This window comes from Drosophila sechellia, chromosome 3R (genome assembly GCF_004382195.2).
Source record: "Drosophila sechellia strain sech25 chromosome 3R, ASM438219v1, whole genome shotgun sequence".
In the NCBI taxonomy this organism is placed as follows: Eukaryota; Metazoa; Arthropoda; class Insecta; order Diptera; family Drosophilidae; genus Drosophila; species Drosophila sechellia.
The window spans coordinates 21753643-21776118 of NC_045952.1; the positions used below are offsets into that span (position 1 = coordinate 21753643).

The following is a 22476-nucleotide window of genomic DNA, read 5'->3' on the forward strand; positions in this document are numbered from 1 at the left end:
CAAGATAAAAAATTAATAATTTTATTAATATCAAGCCTGTGCATTTCTGCATTTGAATGACACCTACCTGGAAGACATGACGATGCAGCATGGCAAACTTGTTCGAGATGCGCTTGCGTTCGCTCTCCAAATGATCCCGGTCCTGGTTGAGTTGGGTCTTGCGCTTAACCACCGCGTTCACCTCGTCCTCGAGAGTCAGGATCTGGTCCAATTTGCGTTTCCTGCAATTCTGGGCAGCGACCTTGTTCTTTCCACGCCGACGAATGTCGCGAATCAGCGACAACTGGTTCTCGCTAAGGTCGTACTTCGACAAGCGCTCGTTGAACTCGTCCATGGGCAGGTTGATGATGTCCGGCACTGAAATGGGTATGTTCAGGGATCGGGCGCGCTTTTCATCGCGTGTCAGATGCTCTTCCTCCAGGCTGCTGCTGTTTCCGGCAACACTGCTGCTGTTGCCGGCACTCGTTCCCTTCGATGCGGTTTTAGTGGCAACCAGAGGCTTCTTATCGCGTGCCTGGGGTCTGGGAAGGGATCCACTTCCCTGGGGTAGCGAGTAGGTATGATTTAGTTGGACCAAATCCTGCGAAGTCCTGGGCGATGGTCGTACTGTATAGTCGCCGGAAAAGGCGCTGCCGCTGGCTCCCATGCCGTAAGCCTGATGATGATGATAGTCCTTGGATAGAGCGGGTCCCATCGCTCCTGGCTCACTGATTCCACCGCTGGCCATTCCCGAGGAGGCGTACCCAGCATCGTACTCGTACTTGATACTCTGCGATTGGACTGCAGTCGCGGCTGCTGGTGGAGCTGTTGGTGGCAGAGCCGAGGGCGTCTGCTTATGGGGATCCCTCTTGCCGTACAGCTGATGCTTCTTCTGCGCCACCGGCGGCTGACGTGTGGCGGTGCTAAGCCGCGAATTGTTGTTGTAGCTGAAGTCGTAGGGGCCTCCATACTTGCCCTGATGGTAATCCTGGGCGGAGTCACTGCCCTCACCCCACTCGCCGTCGGAGAGGGACGGCACTCGCTCGGAACCCATCGAACTGACAGCACTGTCGCTGGACGCGTCCAAGCGATCCGCACCGCCCTGTGCTCCTGCACCGCCGCTGGCCAAGAGATCGGCGGTCATTCCTGTTGCTCCAGCTCCCACAGCCGAGCCACTCATTGGGCCCACGCCGCCGGACGCTCCGTTGGCCTGGTTACCGTGCGGATTTCCCGCCCCAAGTTGTGCCGAGCTACCGGAGCCGTTGCTAACATGTCCACTGCTGGGCAAGCCCAGGACCGAGGAGTTGTTGCTAGTGCTGTTGTCAACCATGCGACAGAAGCCTGCAATTAAAGATAGTAGGTTAGTTAGTAGAGTACATTAATGGATCAGCAGTTAAACCTTAGTATAATACCTTACTACTACTTGAAAATAATCCACCTAAGCTCATAACCCAAGTATATATTTTAGGTGTTATCATCTGACAAGTTTTCCATTGAACTTCATATTGTGCGATGGAAATATTTGCACTAGCAAACGCAATATTATTTTAAGCTATCCTCCCAATTGATCGAAAACGAACTAGTTTCCCAACTGGAGCTACTGCTTTTGGCCTGACCCACTTCAAGTAGACGGTCTTGATTGGGGAGGATCGCCCTTATCGCAAGAAACGTCTTGAGTCACTCGCAGCTTCGATTATTCAGCACAAATTTACGACTAGCATTCAGTTTCGCTGTTCGAAGTGAGGAGAAATACTAAAAACTGTGCAGTCATTTTCCATATTTCACTGGACTTATCTCGGTCGATAAGGAATATGTGTGTGCGTGTGTTTGGAAGAGCTCGTGTGCGTCTCCCAGTTGTTTTTTGCTGTTTCGCAAATACCTGGCCACCTTTCCACATCGTTCTATCCCCGCCGCCTGCTGATAAGAAGGAGTCAGATCTGCTGCCCCCTGTGTATCTAATCACAGTCTAAACGGAGAACAAACGACACGCCCAAGGGGCATATTTTTTTGGTTTTCTGGTCTAACCAAAAACACATAATCTCCATGTGCAATCTGGCATTATTGCGCGCCTGCAGTTAATTAGACAAATCAATTCGTAAGCTGATTGGGACAAGCTCTCGTGTATTTATACCCTTTGTGGGCAAGGTCAAAGCTTAAACCATAAACATTGATGACTTGACAAAATGCGATACTTTGTATGAGCACGTATACGATTACGGGGCACTCTCTTTATAACGAAAGCTCTGTTTTATGAACCTTTAACAACGTAGGAACTCTATTTTTAGACATAATGGTTATAATGCTCTTTGCTTCAAGTTTCTCATATGCAATATCAACTTGATCAAAATAATATTTTCCTACGGAAGCTAGTCGTATAAATAACAGTAATACTCGTATTTATGGGTTCTCCATATCGATAGTGCACTGTAACTGTGCAGAAGAGTTATCAGCGACGAACTGAGCGCAAGACATAACGGAAACCATAAAGATAACCGTTAAAGCCAGTGACACGTTTCATGATGTGCAGAAAAAAAAAGCTTAATAACAATATGAAAATCCAAATTGAGACCTTCTTTGTTTCGTTAGGACGTAACCCACATACGTTATAATTTTTATGCCGATCTCAAGAACGTGAACTTCACAGCAACTCCTTTGGAATTCCGCGTCAAGAGATTAGCAACTACTCATGTGCCTCTTCTCTCCTATGCTCTTCCGAGCTTTTTTTAACGTTATTGTTTCGAATAGCGATGACTCAGCAGTTTAAAAATAGTAAACAGCAAACAGGCGGGCAAATAATAAAATAAGCGAAATGAAAAAAAAACTTGCTAAACGGGCATTAGGCAGCGCTGGCGGGAGAGGCTAGGAAAGCGCTCGAGAGAGGGAGAGGGAGAGCGAAGAACGTTCCGCTGATATCAGAAACAGCAAAAAGATCGCCGTGCGGCATGACTAATGAAAAAATTGTTACGCGGTCACAAGTAAAATATTTTTGAGGGCTTTCGCACCGAAAATAACACCATGCAGAGCATTTTCCATTTTCCCCGATCTCACTCACTCTCACCTGTTGGATTGCCCCGTTAACCGTTTTTGGGATGCTGCTACAGAACGCTCGAAATTCGCCGAATTAGAACTCACTGAGCTAAATTATATAGCTATGTACATTTATACATAGGTACGTCGATCGTATATCAGCTACACTGAATCGAAATGCGTCATTATATTATTAAATTGGTTATGCTAATTACATTAACTTTACGGCACGTTGCGCGTTGCGATCTTTACTGCATATACGTATGTGTGTGTGCATATGTATGGCTAAATGGATTTTCGAGTCGCGTCGGTTCTAATATTTACTTTACTATCGTATTCGATTGTTCGTGTTCGACTGATTTGCCTCTGACTCGCGCTCTGTTCTTTTCGCTTTGCTTTCCGCCCTGCTTTTGAGTGCTTTTTTCGTCGTTTGTTGTTGTTGGTATTTTCGCTGGCTGTCGTTTGAATCGCAAGTGAGTGGCAATCGCGAAACCTGAGCGCCCGCTCCCTTCTACACACGATCACTCGGGCAAACTGTGAACTGATTGTACAAAATTTTGTATGCTAATCGCGCAAGAACGATAAACTGTAAAAAAAGCTCATGGGCCGAGTGGATTTGTGCTTGAGTCGATGGTGCGCGCGCTTTTCGCTCTGTTCTGAGTCAAAGCTCGCGGTAAGTGGGTGGGGAATTCGGCAACGATGCGCAATCCACTTAACGGACCAAAAGCTCGTTAATCACTTAAGGGAACTTTTTGGCAAGCAGAAAGCTCACACAGAGAGAAACTTATTCTTTCACTTTGTCTAGATCATTTGGCTATCTACTAACTTGATATAACTTTTCGTAGATTTTAGTTGTATAGGAATAAGATAATCAACTTTACTAGGAATAAACAGGAATAGTACTAGGAATAGTACTCACTCTCATTCATGTCCATCAAGTGCAGATCCTCGTCGGTGAAAATGGAGTTGATAAAGCCATCCGTCTGGTTAATGTCCGATGAGGTGTTCTAAGGATATCATCGATTATAAACGCTGCATTCCGAGATGAGGTTGATCCAACTTACCCCGTAGTACATCAGATCGTGCTCCACTTTGTAGGCGGCAGCAGCAGCGGCGGCTCCATCGGCCTCGTGACTGGAGTTGGTCAGATGCATGCTGGATGTCACAGCCGATCCCAGATTGTGCCCGTAGTGGGGCTGCCCGGTGGGGCAGATGTCGCCCAAGGCGGCGGCATTCGGGTGGTGCAACATGGCAGCGTGGTGCGGCGGCGGTGGTGGTGGTGGCTGCAAGGAAGCATTGGCGCCACTGCCATACTGACCATGCTGGCCAGGAGTGCCGGGTGCTACGTTCGAGGGACTCGCCTGGTAGGAGTAGCCGGGATAGTGGTGCGGATACGGCGACATATCGGATACCCCGCCCACCATGCTCGGAATGGGACTGAAGTAGGTGGCAAAGTCCTGAAGACGCTCCATCGAAACGCTGCGATTCAGACGCGGCATGCGGCCCTGCGAGTGGAGAAGAGTGGGGAAAAGACATTGATTAATACGGCGCTCGTCGCTTAGCCGCGTTGATGTATTAACAAGGTGAGAAGGGTTCGGAATTACGAAACTTATAACTCAATAACCGATCAATCATCCGCCAGGGGAATTCTCTAGAAACGCGGCCAGACAATAAACCGAATTCAAATTGCGCTACAAGTAACAATCTCCTGGCTGTCAGAGTCTCCGTCTCCGTCTCCGACTCCAACTCCAAACTCGGAATCAGACTCACTGTGTAAGCCAAAAAACGTGCACAATGTATCGGTCTGGCGATTTGACTGCCAGGCCAGATCGATCAATGTGGAATTGAAATGAAATTCGTATCTTTCAAATTGACAAGTGCTCGGGGTTCGCAGCTCAGCCAGCGGTCTTGGCCAGTTTTATTTTTGTTTCAGTTTTTTTTTTTTCTCCCCCCCGTCTTATTTCTTATTTTTCTAAGACTCCTCCTCTGTAAAAAGCTGGCTCTGTAAGTCGTGGCATCTGGGCATCTTGGCATCTTGGGCTGGCTGGGCTGACTGATGGCCGGAGATCGTGAGACTACCACTACGACTTCATTAGGCCGCCTTTTGTTATTGTTAATTACCGGTGGGTTTATTTATTTGTTCAACTAATTCGGCAGCCACCGCGTGGGCGAATGGCCAGAGTATTATTTCATATTCGACTCCCATCTGAATCACACTCACACTCCAATATAATAATCAATATTTCCTCGAACTGCGATCCTTTATCGTTTTGCTTTTGGCGGCACCAATTTGTTCTTAATGCTAAATGCCGCCGCCGCGTGCAATTAAGATCTTTCAGATGCGATGGACACCTATATCTGGCTGACGTTGACGATGATGCACTTTGACACTGACATTGCCGATACGGATCGAAAACGAGAAATCGAGAAACGATTAGTCCGACAAAAGAATCCGAATACTGGATTCGGATCGAACTCCTTTGCGCGTTGACGTTGAGTTGTCGTTTGACCAGCATCAACTGACTGACTGACGGAATGACAGTAGCCAAGGCAACTCACACAGATACTCCGAGGAGATGGATGCATTCCCAGCTGAGTGTGTGTGCCAGAGAGGGCTGAGCAAACAACTTGTATCCCCCGAGTATCTCGCCATTCCACTCGCATGTGTATCTAATGAATGCCTCAACACGCTCCTGAACGCAAACAGGTATGTGTGGCAGACCAAAAACGGCAGGTAGGAGCCATTGGGCGTTCACTTCAGCCAGTTGCAGTCGCTCTGTTCGTATCTTTGTATCTTTGTATCTGTGAGTGCGCAACGCGCATGTGTAATTTGAATTGTCACTGTCTTGTCATTAACTTCTGGTGTTGGCCATTGTTTGTTACGCTTCACACGCAAACAAATCCAACCGCCGACTTAGACACGGTAGCCGATCTCCTTACTGCACACACATGTATCGATCTGGAGAGTGCGATCGTCTAGGGGTTTTTTGTGGGCACAAGAATCTATTCTTCGGAACCTCTAATTCAACCTCAACCGTTACGGAGGCGAAGAAATGGGAGGAAGGTGCATTAGATTGCATATTTGATAGGGGAATTACTATCATTTAAGAGTTTTTCATTATTGCCGATCCCATTAATGGTTGTCATCCACGTTTCGCTAGATTAAGATTATAATCTCGAAGCGGCTTTTCTTTAGAATCAAGAAAGTACATTTTCTAGTTCCTCTTCAATTTCGTCAAAATTTATGGCATTGGCTAGCTAGTGTGTAAATCTTCCTATAATAAAAATAACTATTTTTACGTGAACCGTAAATTACATCAAAGCTAATTGATCATTTTTGATAAATTCATACAAAACATGACGCAAGTTCATAAACAATTATTATTAATGGCAAGCAATTTTCCAAAAACATTAATGCTCAAAATAAAGCAAACTACAAGTGCATTTAGTAAGAAAAATTAATTGAACGAATTCCCAAAATCGTCGTTTAATCTCCAAAACAAACAAATTTTTTTTCGATATTTGTTGAACATATTTCCGCGAAATCCGCAATCCATCAATGGCCAGCCGGGACTCACCGATATTCAGCGGCGTCAGCCGACTTGAACTACTATATTCTATGGATTTCACTTAGTCCCTGTTGCCAACCACCGGCAAATCCCCTCCAGAGCCCAGCCAACACACCTGAGCGGTAGTTTCGTGTGTTTTTTTGTCATTAACTTGATTTATACGTGTGCACAAATCGAGTCCCATGACAGCCGCAGTCTGAGTTTCGCAGTTCGAGGCGCAACTTAAGCCTCCGCAGCCATCAAACTGTTTACATAAATTGAATTAAAATCGTACAGCACAAAAAAAATAGGGGGGGAAAAAACTACAGACAAGAAAAACAACGAAGCGAGGCAAAGCAAAACAAAGATGCTGTAAAATAATTAATAAAGTTTTTTTTCACTCTGCGCTGATTTTTCAGCGCTAAGCTTTTTGCAAATATTTAAAATTCACATAATTAAAGCCGCGAAAGGGGCGATTAGGGGGCATGGGGGGAAGGCGGTAAAGGGACGGACATTAAGAGATAAATTTTTTTGTAATTCGCGCGCGCTAAATGGGGATTTAATTGCAGGGGCTACCGCCGAGCCAAGCTGAAAAGATGCAATCAAGCTGGGAGGGGAACAAATTGGAGGGCAGCCACCGCAGCAAAGTGCCACCGAATTCAATAAACACTTCGGTCCCATGCGGAAAAGTCAAGTGGCACATTGCAAGCGACACAAAAAACCAAAAAAACAATGAAAATATTCAGGCCCCAAGCAAAAAGTCAACGGCAAAGTGTTCGTAATGAACGCAGGCGCCTCCCAGGCAGCAAAACAACGCCCCACTTCACACTTCTCACATCCAGAGAGTTTAGCTTAGTGATTGCAACTAGCAGTGGATGCACACTAATCATTTTATCAAGTATTTATTATAAAATGAAAATAAATAATTGTGATAAATTCAAAAATATCAATCATAGTTATAGTTCTCCTCTTTTAATTGTGTAACTTCATTTCGAGTAGTCTAATGATTTCCCTATGAAATCCACTATTATTTTTCTCAGTGCAGAGATAGACACTTTAGGACAGGTAGCCACCACATCACCGGGACACATCATCAATGAATGCAAATGCAAATGGCAAATTAAATGTGATCAGGAAGTTGCATAATGATGATTCGCACTAGGATCAAGCGAAGAAGTGCTGGAATAACAAAGCTCAAAGCCGCCTAATGACACTTTCCGTTTAACGGCATCGATGGCAAATCTCCCCAGAGAGTCGGCAAAGGATTTTGGGCCGACAGTAGTTCTGCAGAATCCTGCGAATAACCGATCATCTGGCTCATTAAATGGCTTTGCCAAGTGCCGAGCCGACAACCCGCTGGCATTCACAAAAACCGTTAGTAAAACTGAACGGACCACATCAAACACGCCGGACTTAGCCTAATCCACCAACTCAGGCTGACCACTGTGGTTTTCCTTTTATGCGAGGTGTGGTGTACGGTTTATGAGTTTGCTACCGGCGAAAAGGCTTTACGGTAATTGCCGCTGACTTCGTGACTGTTTCGCTTGTGCTGCTGCTCTGCTGTCTCTTTTGTCAACTCTATGTCCGTCTCTTTCCTTCGGGAAGACAAGGCAGGTCAAAGGTTGAGCACAGGTTTGCGCTTCATTCAGGAAGCACTTGTGCGACTCAGACGTGCGGGGGATTAGTTTTATTGGCCCGAAGACGGAAGCATTTATATTGCTAAACATAAAGCAATAATAACTTTAACTGAAATTAACCTCAAATTTGTAGAATTCGAAGCTACCAAGAAAAGACCCAAACTCCCGGAAATATTAAAAAAGAATCGAGTCAAGTAAAATCTTTAGAAAACTTAACAAATTTCAAGAGCAAATCGAGGTATAAAATCAAGATGGGAGACTATGTATATATGTATATTATCTCAACATTGCTCGCATTCGCCTCACTTCCATAATTTTGTAGCTCTCCCCGTACATTTTTGATGCGCGTTTACAACAAAAGCCAAAAAAATAATAATACAAGAAATCGTCCGACAAGAAACGGCTAAAAAGCTGCTGAAGATTGAAGAGTTCAGGGGAGAGAGGCCCAGAAGACTGGGAACTTGATTGACCAACTTGTGGCTGGAAATGGAATAAAAGCGTTTGACTTTTGGGCCAGGAGAGACATTGTGGAGGCAAGGTGGGGAGCATGTACAACCAGATTTGAAGCTTTGTACAAACACAGCAACAACACACAGCGCTCCTCTTGAAGAGAGCAGCCCCAAGATCAAGTGCTTCAGAACACCCCACGAGGAAGGAGAGGTCGGGAGACGAGGCCATACCACGTGAAGAGCCAGAAGAAATGGAAGGCAGATCACGAAAAACGAAAAAAAGAACCGAACAGTGAAAAGAGCCACTCCACAATGAGAAGCAGCCCAAGAATAACGAAAGCGACGTGCAAATGATCCTTAAATGAATACATATGTATATGTATATATAGCATATACAACTAAGGTCAATATGTGACTCATATGGCATTTGGAATGCAATTAATTTAACTTTTAGTTTTAAAATCATATCTAACAGTTTTGACTCTCATTTAAGCCGTCTGTAAAATGCAATGATCATTTAAGAACAAATAAATTATCTAATATATTTGTTTTAGAACCTTAAACCTTATTCGAGACCCCTATTATTTCGACCGCAGCTGTACATACACTCACGTTCGGCCGAGTATGTACATGTGTACGCTTGTAAGTATGTGGAGCGCTCGACGGATGGCAGCACTTGAACCGAGCATCCGCATCAAATTATAAATAAATATACCTTTTTGTCTGTGAGGAGGATTAAGATCGATGCACACATACCTGGTGATGGCCATGATGGAATCCGCCGGCAGCTGGCTGCCTCTGGAAGGCGCTGCCCGTGCCGCTGCCCACGCCCACACCGACGCCAACGCCCACGCCGACTCCACCACCATAGTTGGCCTGCTGCACCGCACGCTGGTGGGCGGCAGCTGCAGCGGCAGCATGGTGGGCATGGGCGTGGTGCATCGACGCATGGTGGTGGCTATGGGGATGAGCATGAGGGTGGCCGTGGTGCGGATGGGGGTGGTGGTATGGCGGAGCCGTTGATTGCAACATCTCGTCTAGTTCCTTCTTGGCGTCCTCATCTAAGTCAAACAGGGGCGAGCCCACAGAGTTTTGGAGGTCCTCGAAGTCGCTCACCGAGAAGCTATCGCCGTCAGCGTTCTCCGGATCGTTGTCCTTATTCTTCGCTTCTCCGCTGGATATTCCTTCGCCACTGAGGAAATCCTCACCAGTTTCCGAAACAATCCGTTGAGCTTGGTTCTCGTTGAAAGCGGCAGCTGCCTGCGAAGTGGAGGCCACCGGATCGTTGGATAACTAGGTTGTTGCGAAAAAGTCGATAAGGTATTTTCTACGGTGCAAATGGGACATCGAACTTACCTCGTCTTCAAGCGGAAATTCAGTGAGTTTGAGTACGTCGTTCAACAACTCATCCAGGGGCAAGCGAATGTATTCACCTGAATAAAAAAGAGAAAGACATTTAATAAAAAAAAATTCAACTCCTTGCGATTTGTTCTTAGTTCTGTATAAAATGGTCTTTATTATATGTATATACACTACCAAGAATTAGAAGAATACAATCTTTTGATCGCCCACTATATACATAATAAAAAAACCGTATTCCCTTTGGAGTAAAACCTTCCCCAGAGTTAATATCTTTGTGACTGTATGAAGGCATGGAAAATATAGGAAAATATTTTGATCATTTGAATGGAATAGTTGAATCTCGTATTATACTCGCCCACTTTGAATCGAAACTCCCCAGAGAGTGATCAATTTTCTGCTACAGTTGGAAGGTTGAAATCTGTGGGGGGCACACAGGAAAGTAGGTAAATAAGGAGCGTCCCAAACAGTAGCACTTTCCTGTGGGAGACTGACTGAGTTCGTATGATCCGCGGAGAGATCACAGAGTGGACAGTAACTAGAGTCAGTCGAATCATTAATCATAATCATAAAAACGTGATCTTTGAGAGATCTCCGTCACTCAAACCCCGTCTGACGGAAGCAGCTGAAAAATATTGCAATAAATGAACGATTTCCCAAGCTCCCTGCGGTCTCACCCACATCTTCACTTAATTAATGATCAGTTTTGACAGCTCCCAGATATCGAAACTAAACACAAACTAAACTCGAGGCACAACAATAAGAAAGCTTCCCTAAAGTGTATCGCTTACAATTGACTCGCAGACAATTGATTCCTGGTCAAATATTGATGGCGGCCAAATATTTGCATTGGAAATTCTCGGGAAAACCCAAGTCAAGAACTGAGTGGGGGTATTGGATATTATCAGAAAATTACTACTTAAGATCAACTCGAGTTCCACGAACAGGGAAACCCAGAGAACCCGAAGGCGGGCAAACATCTAGATAACGCCAAAACGAAAACCCGAAAAAATAAAGGCTAAAACGAGGGCGCAACTTGGTCGAAAGACAGGAGAGAAGAGGATAGACTCAAGTGGTGTGACGACGACGACCTTTACCGGGGTACTTGAGTCGGGTCAAAAAATTAGAATAAACATCACAGATGGAAGCGTTTGGTGGTTCTCTCTCCGGCCAACACAATTCGACCAAATGCTTTGTTATTCTTACGATTGGTTACAAAACAACTCATTCCCCCGCCGCCAGCTTTTCCAATTTCCATCGCAACCATTTTGGGCCCGTTGTGTTCTCTTCTGTTCTGGCCATGTTTTTTTTTCGGCTTGCTGGCTTATAGCCTGTTATTTTAGGGTTCTCCCTTCTTTGCTTCACTTCTTTTTTTTTTTTTTTGGTAACAATTCCGTGGTCCGTTAATTTTGGAATGCGTTCGTGTGGGTTTCGAATTGTTTACTTATCGTTTTTGGTCTTTGGGCTGATAGTTTGCCTCTCGTTTCGTGGGTTTTCAGCTCGCATTGTGGCCGAAACGACAACGAAAATATTAGTAGATTCGGGTTCGTGTGCTTGCCTTTGTTTTGTCGTCCGGTTGGTCAGGAGCAACTGTCAACTGTCACCAGCAATTAGGCGACAAGGCTCACAGAAGGCGTTGATGGGGCCAACCATTGTTTGACCATATTGGTATGGGAGTGGGTACTTCAATTTTCGGTTACCTTTCAGGAAGTTCGCTCGGAAGGAAGGAAGGAATACTGTGGGAGCGTTCCGTAATGGAGCCGCTAATGGGGTTGATTGAGCACTAAACACCGACGGCTACTTGATATTTTTACAGGGGTGACAACGAAGTAATTTTGGGGTGGTATTGGGCGGTACGCTTTTCTGTGTTTGTACAGATTATAAGCCTAATCGAAGAGGTAAATAAGGCTTGACTTGTCCCAATAATTGTGTTTATAGTAGAGATTGAAAACAATTAAAAAAAACAGTTTTTAGGAATTTTTGTTTGATTTAGAACGAAAAATAAAGATCATTTTCATCAATTGTTTTAAATCAAAAAGAACAATTTAATACCGAGTTTTTACTCAATAACTGCCACACGTTGGGCGCCAAGTTACTGTGTTATACGCCCATACTAAAAACCCTATATTCAGCAATATGTTCGAACAAAGAGTGAAGTATTACGAACCTTTATTAGTTCAAGGGATGCTGCAATGATGACACAGTTGATATCTGTGAACAATTCGTGTTTATAATCCAAGAAATACAAACGTTTGTGGAGCCAAAGTCAAATCTGTCTTGACTGTTTTAGTTTTTTTCGCGTTGATTGTCGTAAAGATCGTTGTAGTTGGCTTTTGTGAACCGATTGAATACAAATCGTTGCAATAAAGCGCTGATTGTTGTTGATATTTGGCCAAACACTTTGACAATTATGTAACGTTTTGACAGCCAAAATGTTGCAGAATCAACAATGGCGTGCCGACTAAAAGCAGCCAAAGCAAAAGCAATCCAATCGCAACTTCGATATTGCCGTTTCCGTTGCAGACAGTCTTTGTATTGTGTTGTCTTTATTTTTGATTTTTTTGTGCTTTGCACAATTCGATTGTATATGTGTGGAAAATGGGTTTAAGTTATTTTGCAATGCCTTTGGTTATTGTAGGGGGCTTTTTTTTAGAATCGCACAATGGTCACTTGAGTATGGGGAGCTTGGTATGTATTTTTGATTTGGTAACTTTCACTTTTTTTTTATTGTATATCTTTTGCACAAATGCAGACGCGTAATAGTTTACAAATTTGTTAATGTTTGACACAGTTTGGTATTTATTTTTTACAGTCGGACAGAATTTTTCCAAATCATCTAATTGGCATGGCATATAAAAAGAGCCGAAACACTTGACTTGGCCAGAACGAGCGATTTGAACTGTCGATTCGGAATGCCGCGTCACCTTGCCGGGCTCACAGTGTTGTTAACGAATTTTCGCCGGAGCAGAGTCCTTTTTGCTTGTCCACGCCCACGAGAACTCGGTGGCGTTATATTCCATCCACATATATTTTTATCCTTATGCGATTTTCTGCGCGCGCGTCAAGCGTCCAACGTTTCTCGAGCGTTTATAAAAATTCAAATACGATTCTAAAACGCTGCTCAAGCCTCTGCCGCGGTCGCTGCTCCGCCATCGCTGTCGACGTCGACGTAGGCAGTGCCGCAAGAGAAATGGCGCTCTCAGCTCGTACTCAGACAATGGGTGCGAGTAAGACAACCATATGCACTTCCTCCCCGTTTTGAGCTGACTTTGTTCATGCGCACTCGCACTCGCACTGCTTGCGTGTGTGTGTGTGTGAGCAAGGGGCGGAGCTTAGAGTTCAGCTTGGCCTGTTTGTATCTGTTGTACTTTTGCTTTTGGCCGCTTCAATATGGACGCTTTGTTTAAGCCCGATGTCTTCTACAATAAAAGTAAGGCCAAAACTGGTTCTCTTGTTCTTATTCCCAGCATGTGCATGTTCCACAGTCAGAAACTGTGTGTGTGTGAGCCATTAGGAGGAAGGAAAAACAATCTAATCAAGTAATTTAAACAGTCAACAGCAATAAAAACTGCTTAAATTTGCATGGCTTAGACTCTCGTGCTATGAAGTAACTTTAAAGTAGTAAAGACCAAACGTTTAATATTTTAAAATATTCAACCAATTACATACAAATTTCTAAGTAACAAAACCAAAACGAAGGTAACCAAAGAAATTAAAACTATTAAGAACGTTTAGAATTTGCTGTAACCCTCTCATAATTGTCAGCTCTTGGTCAAGAAGGTCTCTTGAAAGTCCCCCAATCGACTGGCCAGCAGCTGTCCCTTGTCCCGAAACTTCTTTAGGCTCAGCTGCAACACCTCCATCGATTGTATTTGTTTGGTCAGCTCCGCGATCCTCACGTTCAGGTCATTCAGAGTCTCATTGGACCGGGCTTCCCAGCAATTTCGGACTTTTGCCAGGTGCTGTCGCAACTGGAGCTCAAACCCGCTGACAGTTTGCTGTACATCCGTCCGCAGACGTTGTTGCAAGAGCCTGGAGTACTGGCTCTTGAAACTTCGCTCTTGGGCGGCAGTCGTCCAAGCGGCGTACTCGTAGATGTAGAAGGATCCGACGAGCCCACCAAGGATCATTACAATTGGCCAGTTGAACGAACGGATGGCCATGGCGCCCAGCAAAACGGTTCCAAGGCTGCCTTTGGACTTAACCAAAGATGCCAGCATCTGCCAATGGTTTCCGTGAACTAAAGGAGGCAGGGGCAAACATTTCTTGTGACCATTTCGTAACCTTTGAGTTCGGAATGGACTTGCGTGCAATGGTAGGTTTCCTTCAATACGATGCCACAGGGCAGTAAAGCCCAAGGAAAACCGAAACCTAAGATCTGGCTGAAAGTTCCTCATATAGGATTGGCAATCCAGGCCGTAGATTAGCTGCCAATCGCAAGATTTCTCGGTGATCTGAAGTCCCATTTCTTTCTCCATATCTAATATTTTTCTCTGTAGCGGTATGGAGAGACATTGGAGGACTCGATCTTCAAGAAGATTATCCAAATGGGCACATAAAGAGCGTTGGTACTGGCTTATTTGTGCTGGGAACTCCGGATGAAATGGATGCGAGAATGATAGCACAGCCGAGGGCATTAACGTTTTTATCTGGTCGTTTAATACGCACCGACCTAATCTTTGTGTCATTTCAGTCAGTTCTTCGAAGCAGTATTGAAGGTCTTCTCTTTCATCTTGCATTTCTAATTCCCACTCTTCTATTTCCGCATTCAAGTTTGCTCTCCTCTCCTTATTCTCATCTATAAGACGACTTACTTTCTCTATGAAAGGGCTTATCAGCGTGGATTTTAACTGGTTTAAAATCTTCTGCGCACTGAGCAAGTGTGGCCCAAACTTTGTTTTTAACGCTGACACCGCAAGGCAATTCGAAAAATCATTTTCGAAACGCAGGAACTCCTGATATCGCTCTTTTGTTTGTGCCGAGGGATTCTTAATGTGACCATTCCTTATATGCAACGCCTCCAGTGCTGACACATGATAGATCCTTTCCCAGGCTTCCTGCGCAGTGGAATAAACACCTAACTCATCCACTAGCAGATTAACGCAGCGTTCCATATGCTGATCCTTTACCTTCTGCTCCATTTCCGGCTCCATACTGCTGGCCTTATCCCATCGATTGTTGAGTATAAAGAGATTTGGACGCGAGAGTTTGGACGCCACGTCCTTGAAGAACTGCCTTTCCACGCGCGAAACAGTGGACTCGGCATTGAGAACTAGGATGAAAACATCCGCATCCATGCAGTAGCTATCTAGACAGTCGTCCAGTTGCGCTGTTACATCCACTCCAGGTGTATCCATCAGAACCACGTCGTAGTCCAAGATCGAGCATCGGTTCTTGGCCATATTGACCTGCAGCAGAGTTGAGGGTTTCAGGGCACCTGGAGAATGTGCACTGGCCAGTTCCCTTAGGGCACTCAGTTCCATATGCTCCTGCTCGACCTTTACGTGCTCGGTTTCATCCGAGTCATTAGCCTGCACTTGGCAAAAGCAACTGGTGGTGTGGCCCATGGCGCTGGGCAGGATTTTTTCATGCAAAAGGGCATTGATCACAGCACTTTTTCCGTTTGAGGTGCGTCCAAAAAATGCCACCTTCATTCGATCACGCGAAAGTACCTTTGCAATGGCCTCCACTCTGCTTGAGAAGGCGCACAGGTGTTCCAGCATTTGTCGATCTTTTAACAGGACACTGTCTTCCAAAATGGTTAGGAAATTGGACAGGTAGTTACTCAAATCGTGATATATATCCTGCAGCTCTGTCTTGGCGTCCACAAACTCACTCAATCGCGAAGACGACGATGAGCGGGATATAAACGAGGACACCGACGAAGTACTTTCTCCCGAATCAGATTCCGCCATTTCACTTGGATATTACAAAAATGTAAACAATTTATTTATGAAATATATGCAACTTTAGATGTTGTTTTGCTCGCTTTTTGAGGGGTTGTGACATATTATTTGATAAGCTGCTTTGAAAAAAGAAGCTGGGGTAAGTGTTTCACAATGATATCTAGATTTTAGTTTACAAAATGCCATTTAATAGCTACATAAAAAAGAGAATACCTTAGTTCCATGAACATGTAAATTGTGTTAAATCAAATAGTAAGCCCGATTCCTGAATAATTTGGCACAATTTAGGTGCAATTTTGAACTGATCCTAATACCTTTCAACTAAATGCACAGCCTTTTTAATGCCCCACGATTTCCAGCTCGCAGCCCAATAGAAATACACACTTATTTACCCAAAAAATTAACACAATTATCGCAATCATGGAATCACCCAAAAGAGAGTCGGAAAAAGAGCAGGCAATATGCACATTAATGGGCCACTGAACTAATAGACCGGGCCAAGACCATAGAGCCCAAAAAACACTTTTGGTGAACTTCAAAAATACCAAAAATACAGTAAATAGAAAAAAGTCAAATTGGTTGGTTGGTTGATGCTCGGTGCGGGCTGAAAAATTAGCAGCATCATCAACAAGGTGAGGAGGGGGAATTTCGATTGGATGCTTGTATAACTTTTTTCATCGCTGCTAGAAAACAGTAGGAAAAAGAGCACAGAAATATTGAACAAGTAAAACTCGCCTGGTTAATCATTTTTTTTTTCTCTTCAATGTTTTTTGAGCGTTCTTGAGTGCTTTATTACAACTTAATTAGTTTAAATTGTTGCCGACGCAAAAAAAGGGGAACAATAATAAAGAAGCCGATGCTGATTGAGAAAATAATGATGGGCGATTAGAGGGGTTTAGAGGGAAGCAGGTTTGTATCCGGTGAAAGACAATCAAAAGCTGTTTCCGAAACATTTTTGGTAACAAAGCATATTTAAATTTTAAATTAAATTTGCTTTCCCCAGATAGAAACCTTGCTACAAGGAAACGGGCCTCATCATTTCTTCATTTGACTGGCTTTAAAAACCGTTTTCCAACACTTCAACGACCAGCACGAGTACAGTTTACACGAATGCATCGCGCATTTGTGCAGGCTTACTGGTATTGAATTCAAATTCACCAATGACTTTTCACTATCCTCGAAAGAAGAGCAAAAGCTGTTACAGAAAACCAGTGAGCAACAATTATGACAGGACAGATCCGCGTCAGCGGATAGTGTCAACAATGAAATTGCTAAAAGAAGCCAAGTCAGATTTTAGGGCAGAAGGGGGCACACTATTGTTAACAGACATGTGTATAGATGGCGGTGGGCAACATTATCTGAACTTTACGCCACTTTTTGTTGTTAATGAGTTGCCACAAAATCCGAAGAAGCTGAATGAACCTTATGAATGACTACGCTGGCTGCTCATTTGAATAGCCTCATTTGAATACCACAACACATTGGAAATTCAATTGGAGTAGGGAAACAAGCGTTGAAAATGAGTAACTTTCATAATCCTTAAAGACACATGAGTACTCAATGGGTCAAGTATAGTTTAACCACTACGTTGGCTAATTAAACGACGAACTTATGTCTGTCGTTATTATGCAATTCTCAGTTAGTTTTGGCAATACTGAGACATAGAAAGGTGCCGGGTGAGGTTGCGCAAGACGAAAACACTTGAAAGTGATACGATTATGCAGCAAAAAATCGTTGACCAGGCCAGACTAGACCAGACCAAAAATAAAGCCGATCAGGACTGCAGCCCCTCGCACCTATACCGATGCCCCTCTTCCCTGTCTGTTTGTTATTTTGTCAGCATGTAAATTTTCATTTTTTTTTTTTTTCTCATTTTGTAAATTTGTAGCGTAATGCTGACCACGTAGAATTTGAACAATTTCTACGGTCCGCACCGTCTCCTCTGGCCACTCTTCACCAGCACTCCCTCGCTTTTCCAGACAACAGCAGGGTGCAGAGTGGAAGAGGCGGGTCAAGGAAGGCCATCAGACAGTTGAAAAAGATGAGGAATAGAGATCTTCAATAGGTGCACCGCTGCACCAGATGTGCCCATCGAAGGGCAGGAAATTAAATAATAACTCTAGTTTCCATGCCGTATGAAGAAGAACAGGCAAAGGACAGAGTTAACTTCAATTAATTAATACCTTTGCAGTAGATTCTCTCAATTGTCTAACTATTATTATATCAGATAGAAAAACACTTTAGAATGGACATTTTTAAGCCCTAGTTCCTTAACGGTTTCTTTCCAATCTATAAAACTATCAACGCAAGAATTCATCGAACGTGTTTCTAGAGTCTTTCGAAAACTTAAAAGAATTCAGTTTCATGTTCCCACCAAAAATCCCCTCTCCACAAAAGCAGTGGTCAATAAACTTGCGTAGCTTGGCAGCAACAAGAGCGGCCTAACTGATTGCATAATGAAATTTAAGCCACCGAATAAGAAACCAAAACCGAAATATCTATAACATAATTGAGAATAAGAGCATTTCTCGGCGATACCACGCAGAACTTCTGGCCAAGTCATGATCTTAAAAGTTGTCAACGATCCGAGAAGCTAAGTAAAAAAATAAAAAAAGGTGGAAAAAGAACAAACCCAATCGAATTGAAAGGCAACAAATGTAATCAGATTTGTGATTCTTTGGGAGATGTATTTATAACGTACAGATAGATATCGAGAATCAGAACTGTTGAAAACAAACGAAGCTGATTGGAGAGGACAGGCGACAAAAAGCGAGACGAAAGAATAACCGAACGCTACTTGCAACTTAATTGCCATGATTTCGAATCCTAGAAGGGCAATGAGTAACATATGCCCCCATGACAAGGCAACCTTGACAGGACAATGGCCGGAAAATGTCGACCAATCGTTACGACTTCATTTCGAAGGCTCAAAACTAACGATGAATAACTCGTGAGAAGCCAGGAACAACGGGTCTAAACTCACCTGAACGTGTGCGAACGATGGAATTTATGAATTTTTCGTTTAAAACTCAGTTCAATAGTATAGGCATATACCATTTACTGAAACAGAAACCGAAAAATGACTTTCATTTTAGTCGTTTTATTTCGGAGGGCGAACAATGGTGGATAATGCCGCCAAAGGCTGCGGACTTTAGAAAATCGTTGGGTTCGATCCGTGGGGAATTTGGATACGCACAAATCCGAGATCGAGGCCCAAACCCGGGTTCAAACAAAGGCGAGTGTGCGTGTGAATGCGATATGAATCTATCTATCGGACTTGGGTGCGCATCAATGGGTTTTTAATAAATGGCCAAACGAAGCAATCAATATGAGCAGCATAAATGCTCGTGAATAGGAACATATATCCAATATGGTGGCTGCTGTGCTGCTGCTGCCCCTTCCACTCCACTACTTCTATCCCTTATTCCATGGCACACAAAATGGTGGCCAGCGATTTGCGACTTTCCGTTCTCGAGGGAAAGGACGGATGAAATCCCATACAGAAGCTACTTTCCCTCCCCCTCCCACTTCGATTCCCAGCTCAATGAGCCAGTTCAACAGGGGATGAGGCAGGAAGTGCCCGACAGCGGCCCAGTTGCAAGGGGGTAGCAATCTAAACCCTCAAATTATAAATTTGAATCAATTTAGTCAATTGAATATATGTGAAGGTAACATACAAGTTGGGATTATATTGAGGGTTCGAGAAAAATCTGCATGATTTTCCATGGCCAATTGTTTTGAATATCAATCAACTGTCAAAGTTTCCAATTGCACACTTTTGAAGTACAACTATTTTAAATATTCACAGGCAATTATTTTGCAAAACTTTTTTCTTCAACAACTCCGCTCCGAAAAATAATAAAAGGTATCGATACCAAGTAGAATTTGTGATTAGTCACTTTAGTATGGCCGTCTCTAATATAAGACTAAATATGGTATGCTAATTTATAATCACAGTGATAAATATCGATATTTTTTGGGTTCAAAAATGTCGGTTTTTTTGAAATTGATAACATTGATAACATACCTGATCCCTTTACAGACTCCTTCACTGTTTTCGCTTTGATCAGCCTATGTACAGCTTATAGGCCACAGTTGAGACCTTGCAGCTTGTACCACCCCGCGTTTGGTGCCCCACCGGAACTCAAGTTCCATACCATATGGTGTACATAGCACTTCTTTCTCTATAAATATATTATTTATATATATATATTTATGTGAGTTCGTGTGTATGTATAGCTCTTGCTATTTTGGCGAATCATGTTTCGTTCATTTTTCAAAAGAAAAATGTTGCATGCGAGGCGACGCGACGCGCGGTGGCTGCTACTTTTACTGCCACTGCCACCGCCTCGGATTTGGATTCGGTGTCGTATCTGCCCTGCCTTCCCCCTTTCGACCCAAAGGCTCAGTAGTCGTGGTCTCATTCCGTCGAGAAAAGGCGGCACGACCCAGTCTCAGAGGCCCAGACGAGCTTGTGCCCCCCACCCACTCAAAGCCATGACTGCTCCACCTCCTCCCCCACGGTTAATAATAAAAGTTCGTGTGCGTGTCAAAGTTTGTTTGAAAGGCTGCCGCTTGCTGATGCCTGGGAAATGGAAGACGAGAAGCGAGACGCGGTTTGCGGCAGATTAGCAGCAGCCATCGGTTCTGGTCTTTGTGGTGGTGGCTCTGGTGCCAGTGGGTGGCTCTGGTGGAGCGGGTGTTTTGCTGCCACACAACTCAAGCGAAAAAAAAGCTCATTTTTCTTTTAATTTTCGTGCCTGTCAACTCAAAATGCCTACATTCATTTATAAACGTCTCGAAAATACACGCACACAAATGCCAACAATATGTTTTAGTATGCCACCCCCCAGGACCCTAAGAACTCCATCCCCCAACAAATCCAGGATAATCAATTTTCGTTTATATTAGAGCAGCCGCCATCTTTTTGGCAGGCCATTTTCTTTTGACTTATTTCGTTATTTCCCTTTCTTATCAGCAAATAACTTTGATAAATTTTGGTATTATTAAAAACGATATAGTATATATAAACGTTAACTTCATTTTAATATAACAAAATTAATAAGTTAGCAACTCCTTTTAATCAATTACAATTAGGGGAATAAGTTAAATAAACAGGCGACCAGACATTTAAAGTACGCCAACTTAATCCACCAATTTAATTTTATCTAGCAACGAAACGTGCCATTTAATACATATCTATAACTACTTTTTGTCCCCCAAGAGATTTCCTGCTTCTCTTGCTAGAGCTTATCTCTGGTTATTTTTGAAAGTGAAATTATATTATCCTTGATAAGATACGGACGGACCAAATGTAACCAGAACAAGATCGCAGATGTACTAGTTTATTGGAGCGGCGACTCACCAGTTTCGTTATCGATGGTAAAGGGTATTCCGTTCCATTCATTGGAAATGTCCTCCATGGGGTTCTCATTGTCCTTGTCCTGTTTGTAGGGAAAAAAAACACCATTAGTTTAGATGAAATTGATATGGGAGGGGTGCAGAGATACCGACCACTTTTGATGGCTGTTAGATAACCATCACCGATTCGACTTTAGCTTTATATCTTGGTAAATATTGTGAAATTCCGTATGTAAATCGTGGTCGAAACTTTGCTTTACTTTACCTTATCTTGCTGAAGCTCCTCCAGAGCTTTCAACTTCTCAATATCGTCGGCAGAGGCGGCACTGGCCTCGTTCTCGGCGTTCACATCGTTGTCCTTGAAGCCGCTGGACTCCGACATCGAGGGATCCGAGGACTTGTCCTCATCCTCCGGCTTCGACTTGGCATTGCTCACCGCACTATTGCCGCTGGCATAGGAGGCATTGATGATTGCCTCCTGGTCCAAACTAAAGCACAAATCCACATCCTGCTTGTACAGCACCTCAGCGATCTCACTCTCCTGCAAGGGAAAATTCCAGTCAGTAAGGCAGCACATTGATATCCCCATAGATAATTTAGTTTAATCAATTGCTAGCACAAATGCCTGACCATTAAGTTCGTATGGATGAACACTCTCATATTCACAGCTCCTTTGCAAGGATTACAATTGAGTTCATCAGTAGATCTGCACTATTTGGATTATCTCAGTTGCACTTTCAGTCTATGTATCTGGTGTTTTGTTTATATTATTCACGATCTCGATCACGACGTCATCCGCATTTGCTAGTTTCCAAAGAGAGACTGAAGGCTCCAAGAGCCCGACGAGTCATAGTCCATAATGGGGACCTCGTCCGCTCTTCTTTGCTCTTCCTCACTTCGCGCCGCTTTACTTAATGTGATAATGTCGATTTACATTTCGCCCCTGCTGATAAAGTCGTTTCTGCATAGATAAAACGACGTCAGAGCTTTATGGATAGCGAAGAATGGTGGATACTCTATGAATTTAACTTATCACAAGGACTTATATATAGGCTTATAACACTTACATATTTAATTTAAATTAACAAATGCCTAAAGTTCGTTTGCTTATAGTGCTTATATAGTATTATATTATAAAGTCATCGTGCTGCTAGCAACTTTGGATCTTTCGCAGCCTGAAAATTGAAGGACTGTTGTAGAAGGGTAGCTA

The 22476-nt window shown here is 43.6% G+C and overlaps 2 protein-coding genes across 6 annotated transcripts in view; both read right to left on the bottom strand.

Moving 5' to 3' along the window:
- The window catches only part of LOC6607548 (segmentation protein cap'n'collar), a 40441-nt gene that overhangs the window by 1840 nt on the left and 16125 nt on the right, over positions 1-22476 (bottom strand). For 3 of the 5 annotated variants that reach the window (XM_032720325.1, XM_002032281.2, XM_032720326.1), the window contains 7 exons: positions 21532-21807; positions 21271-21349; positions 9997-10073; positions 9397-9933; positions 4071-4511; positions 3926-4013; positions 68-1320 (listed from right to left, as the gene is read on the bottom strand). In XM_032720325.1, coding sequence (XP_032576216.1) covers positions 68-1320; positions 3926-4013; positions 4071-4511; positions 9397-9933; positions 9997-10073; positions 21271-21349; positions 21532-21807 — 2751 coding nt within the window. Of the gene's footprint in view, positions 1-67; positions 1321-3037; positions 3507-3925; positions 4014-4070; positions 4512-9396; positions 9934-9996; positions 10074-21270; positions 21350-21531; positions 21808-22476 lie in introns of those variants that run through there. The other 2 variants (XM_032720324.1, XM_032720327.1) reach the window with 2 other exon arrangements.
- On the bottom strand, positions 13608-21261 carry LOC116801383 (transmembrane GTPase fzo). The gene has a single exon (XM_032720328.1). It carries the CDS (start codon positions 15912-15914, stop codon positions 13761-13763), a length of 2154 nt encoding a protein of 717 aa, XP_032576219.1. The 5' UTR covers positions 15915-21261; the 3' UTR covers positions 13608-13760.

What these genes read in the sequence shown, in the direction of transcription:
- LOC116801383 (XM_032720328.1), bottom strand. Translation starts at nt 15,914, where the DNA reads ATGGCGGAATCTGATTCGGGAGAAAGTACTTCGTCGGTGTCCTCGTTT.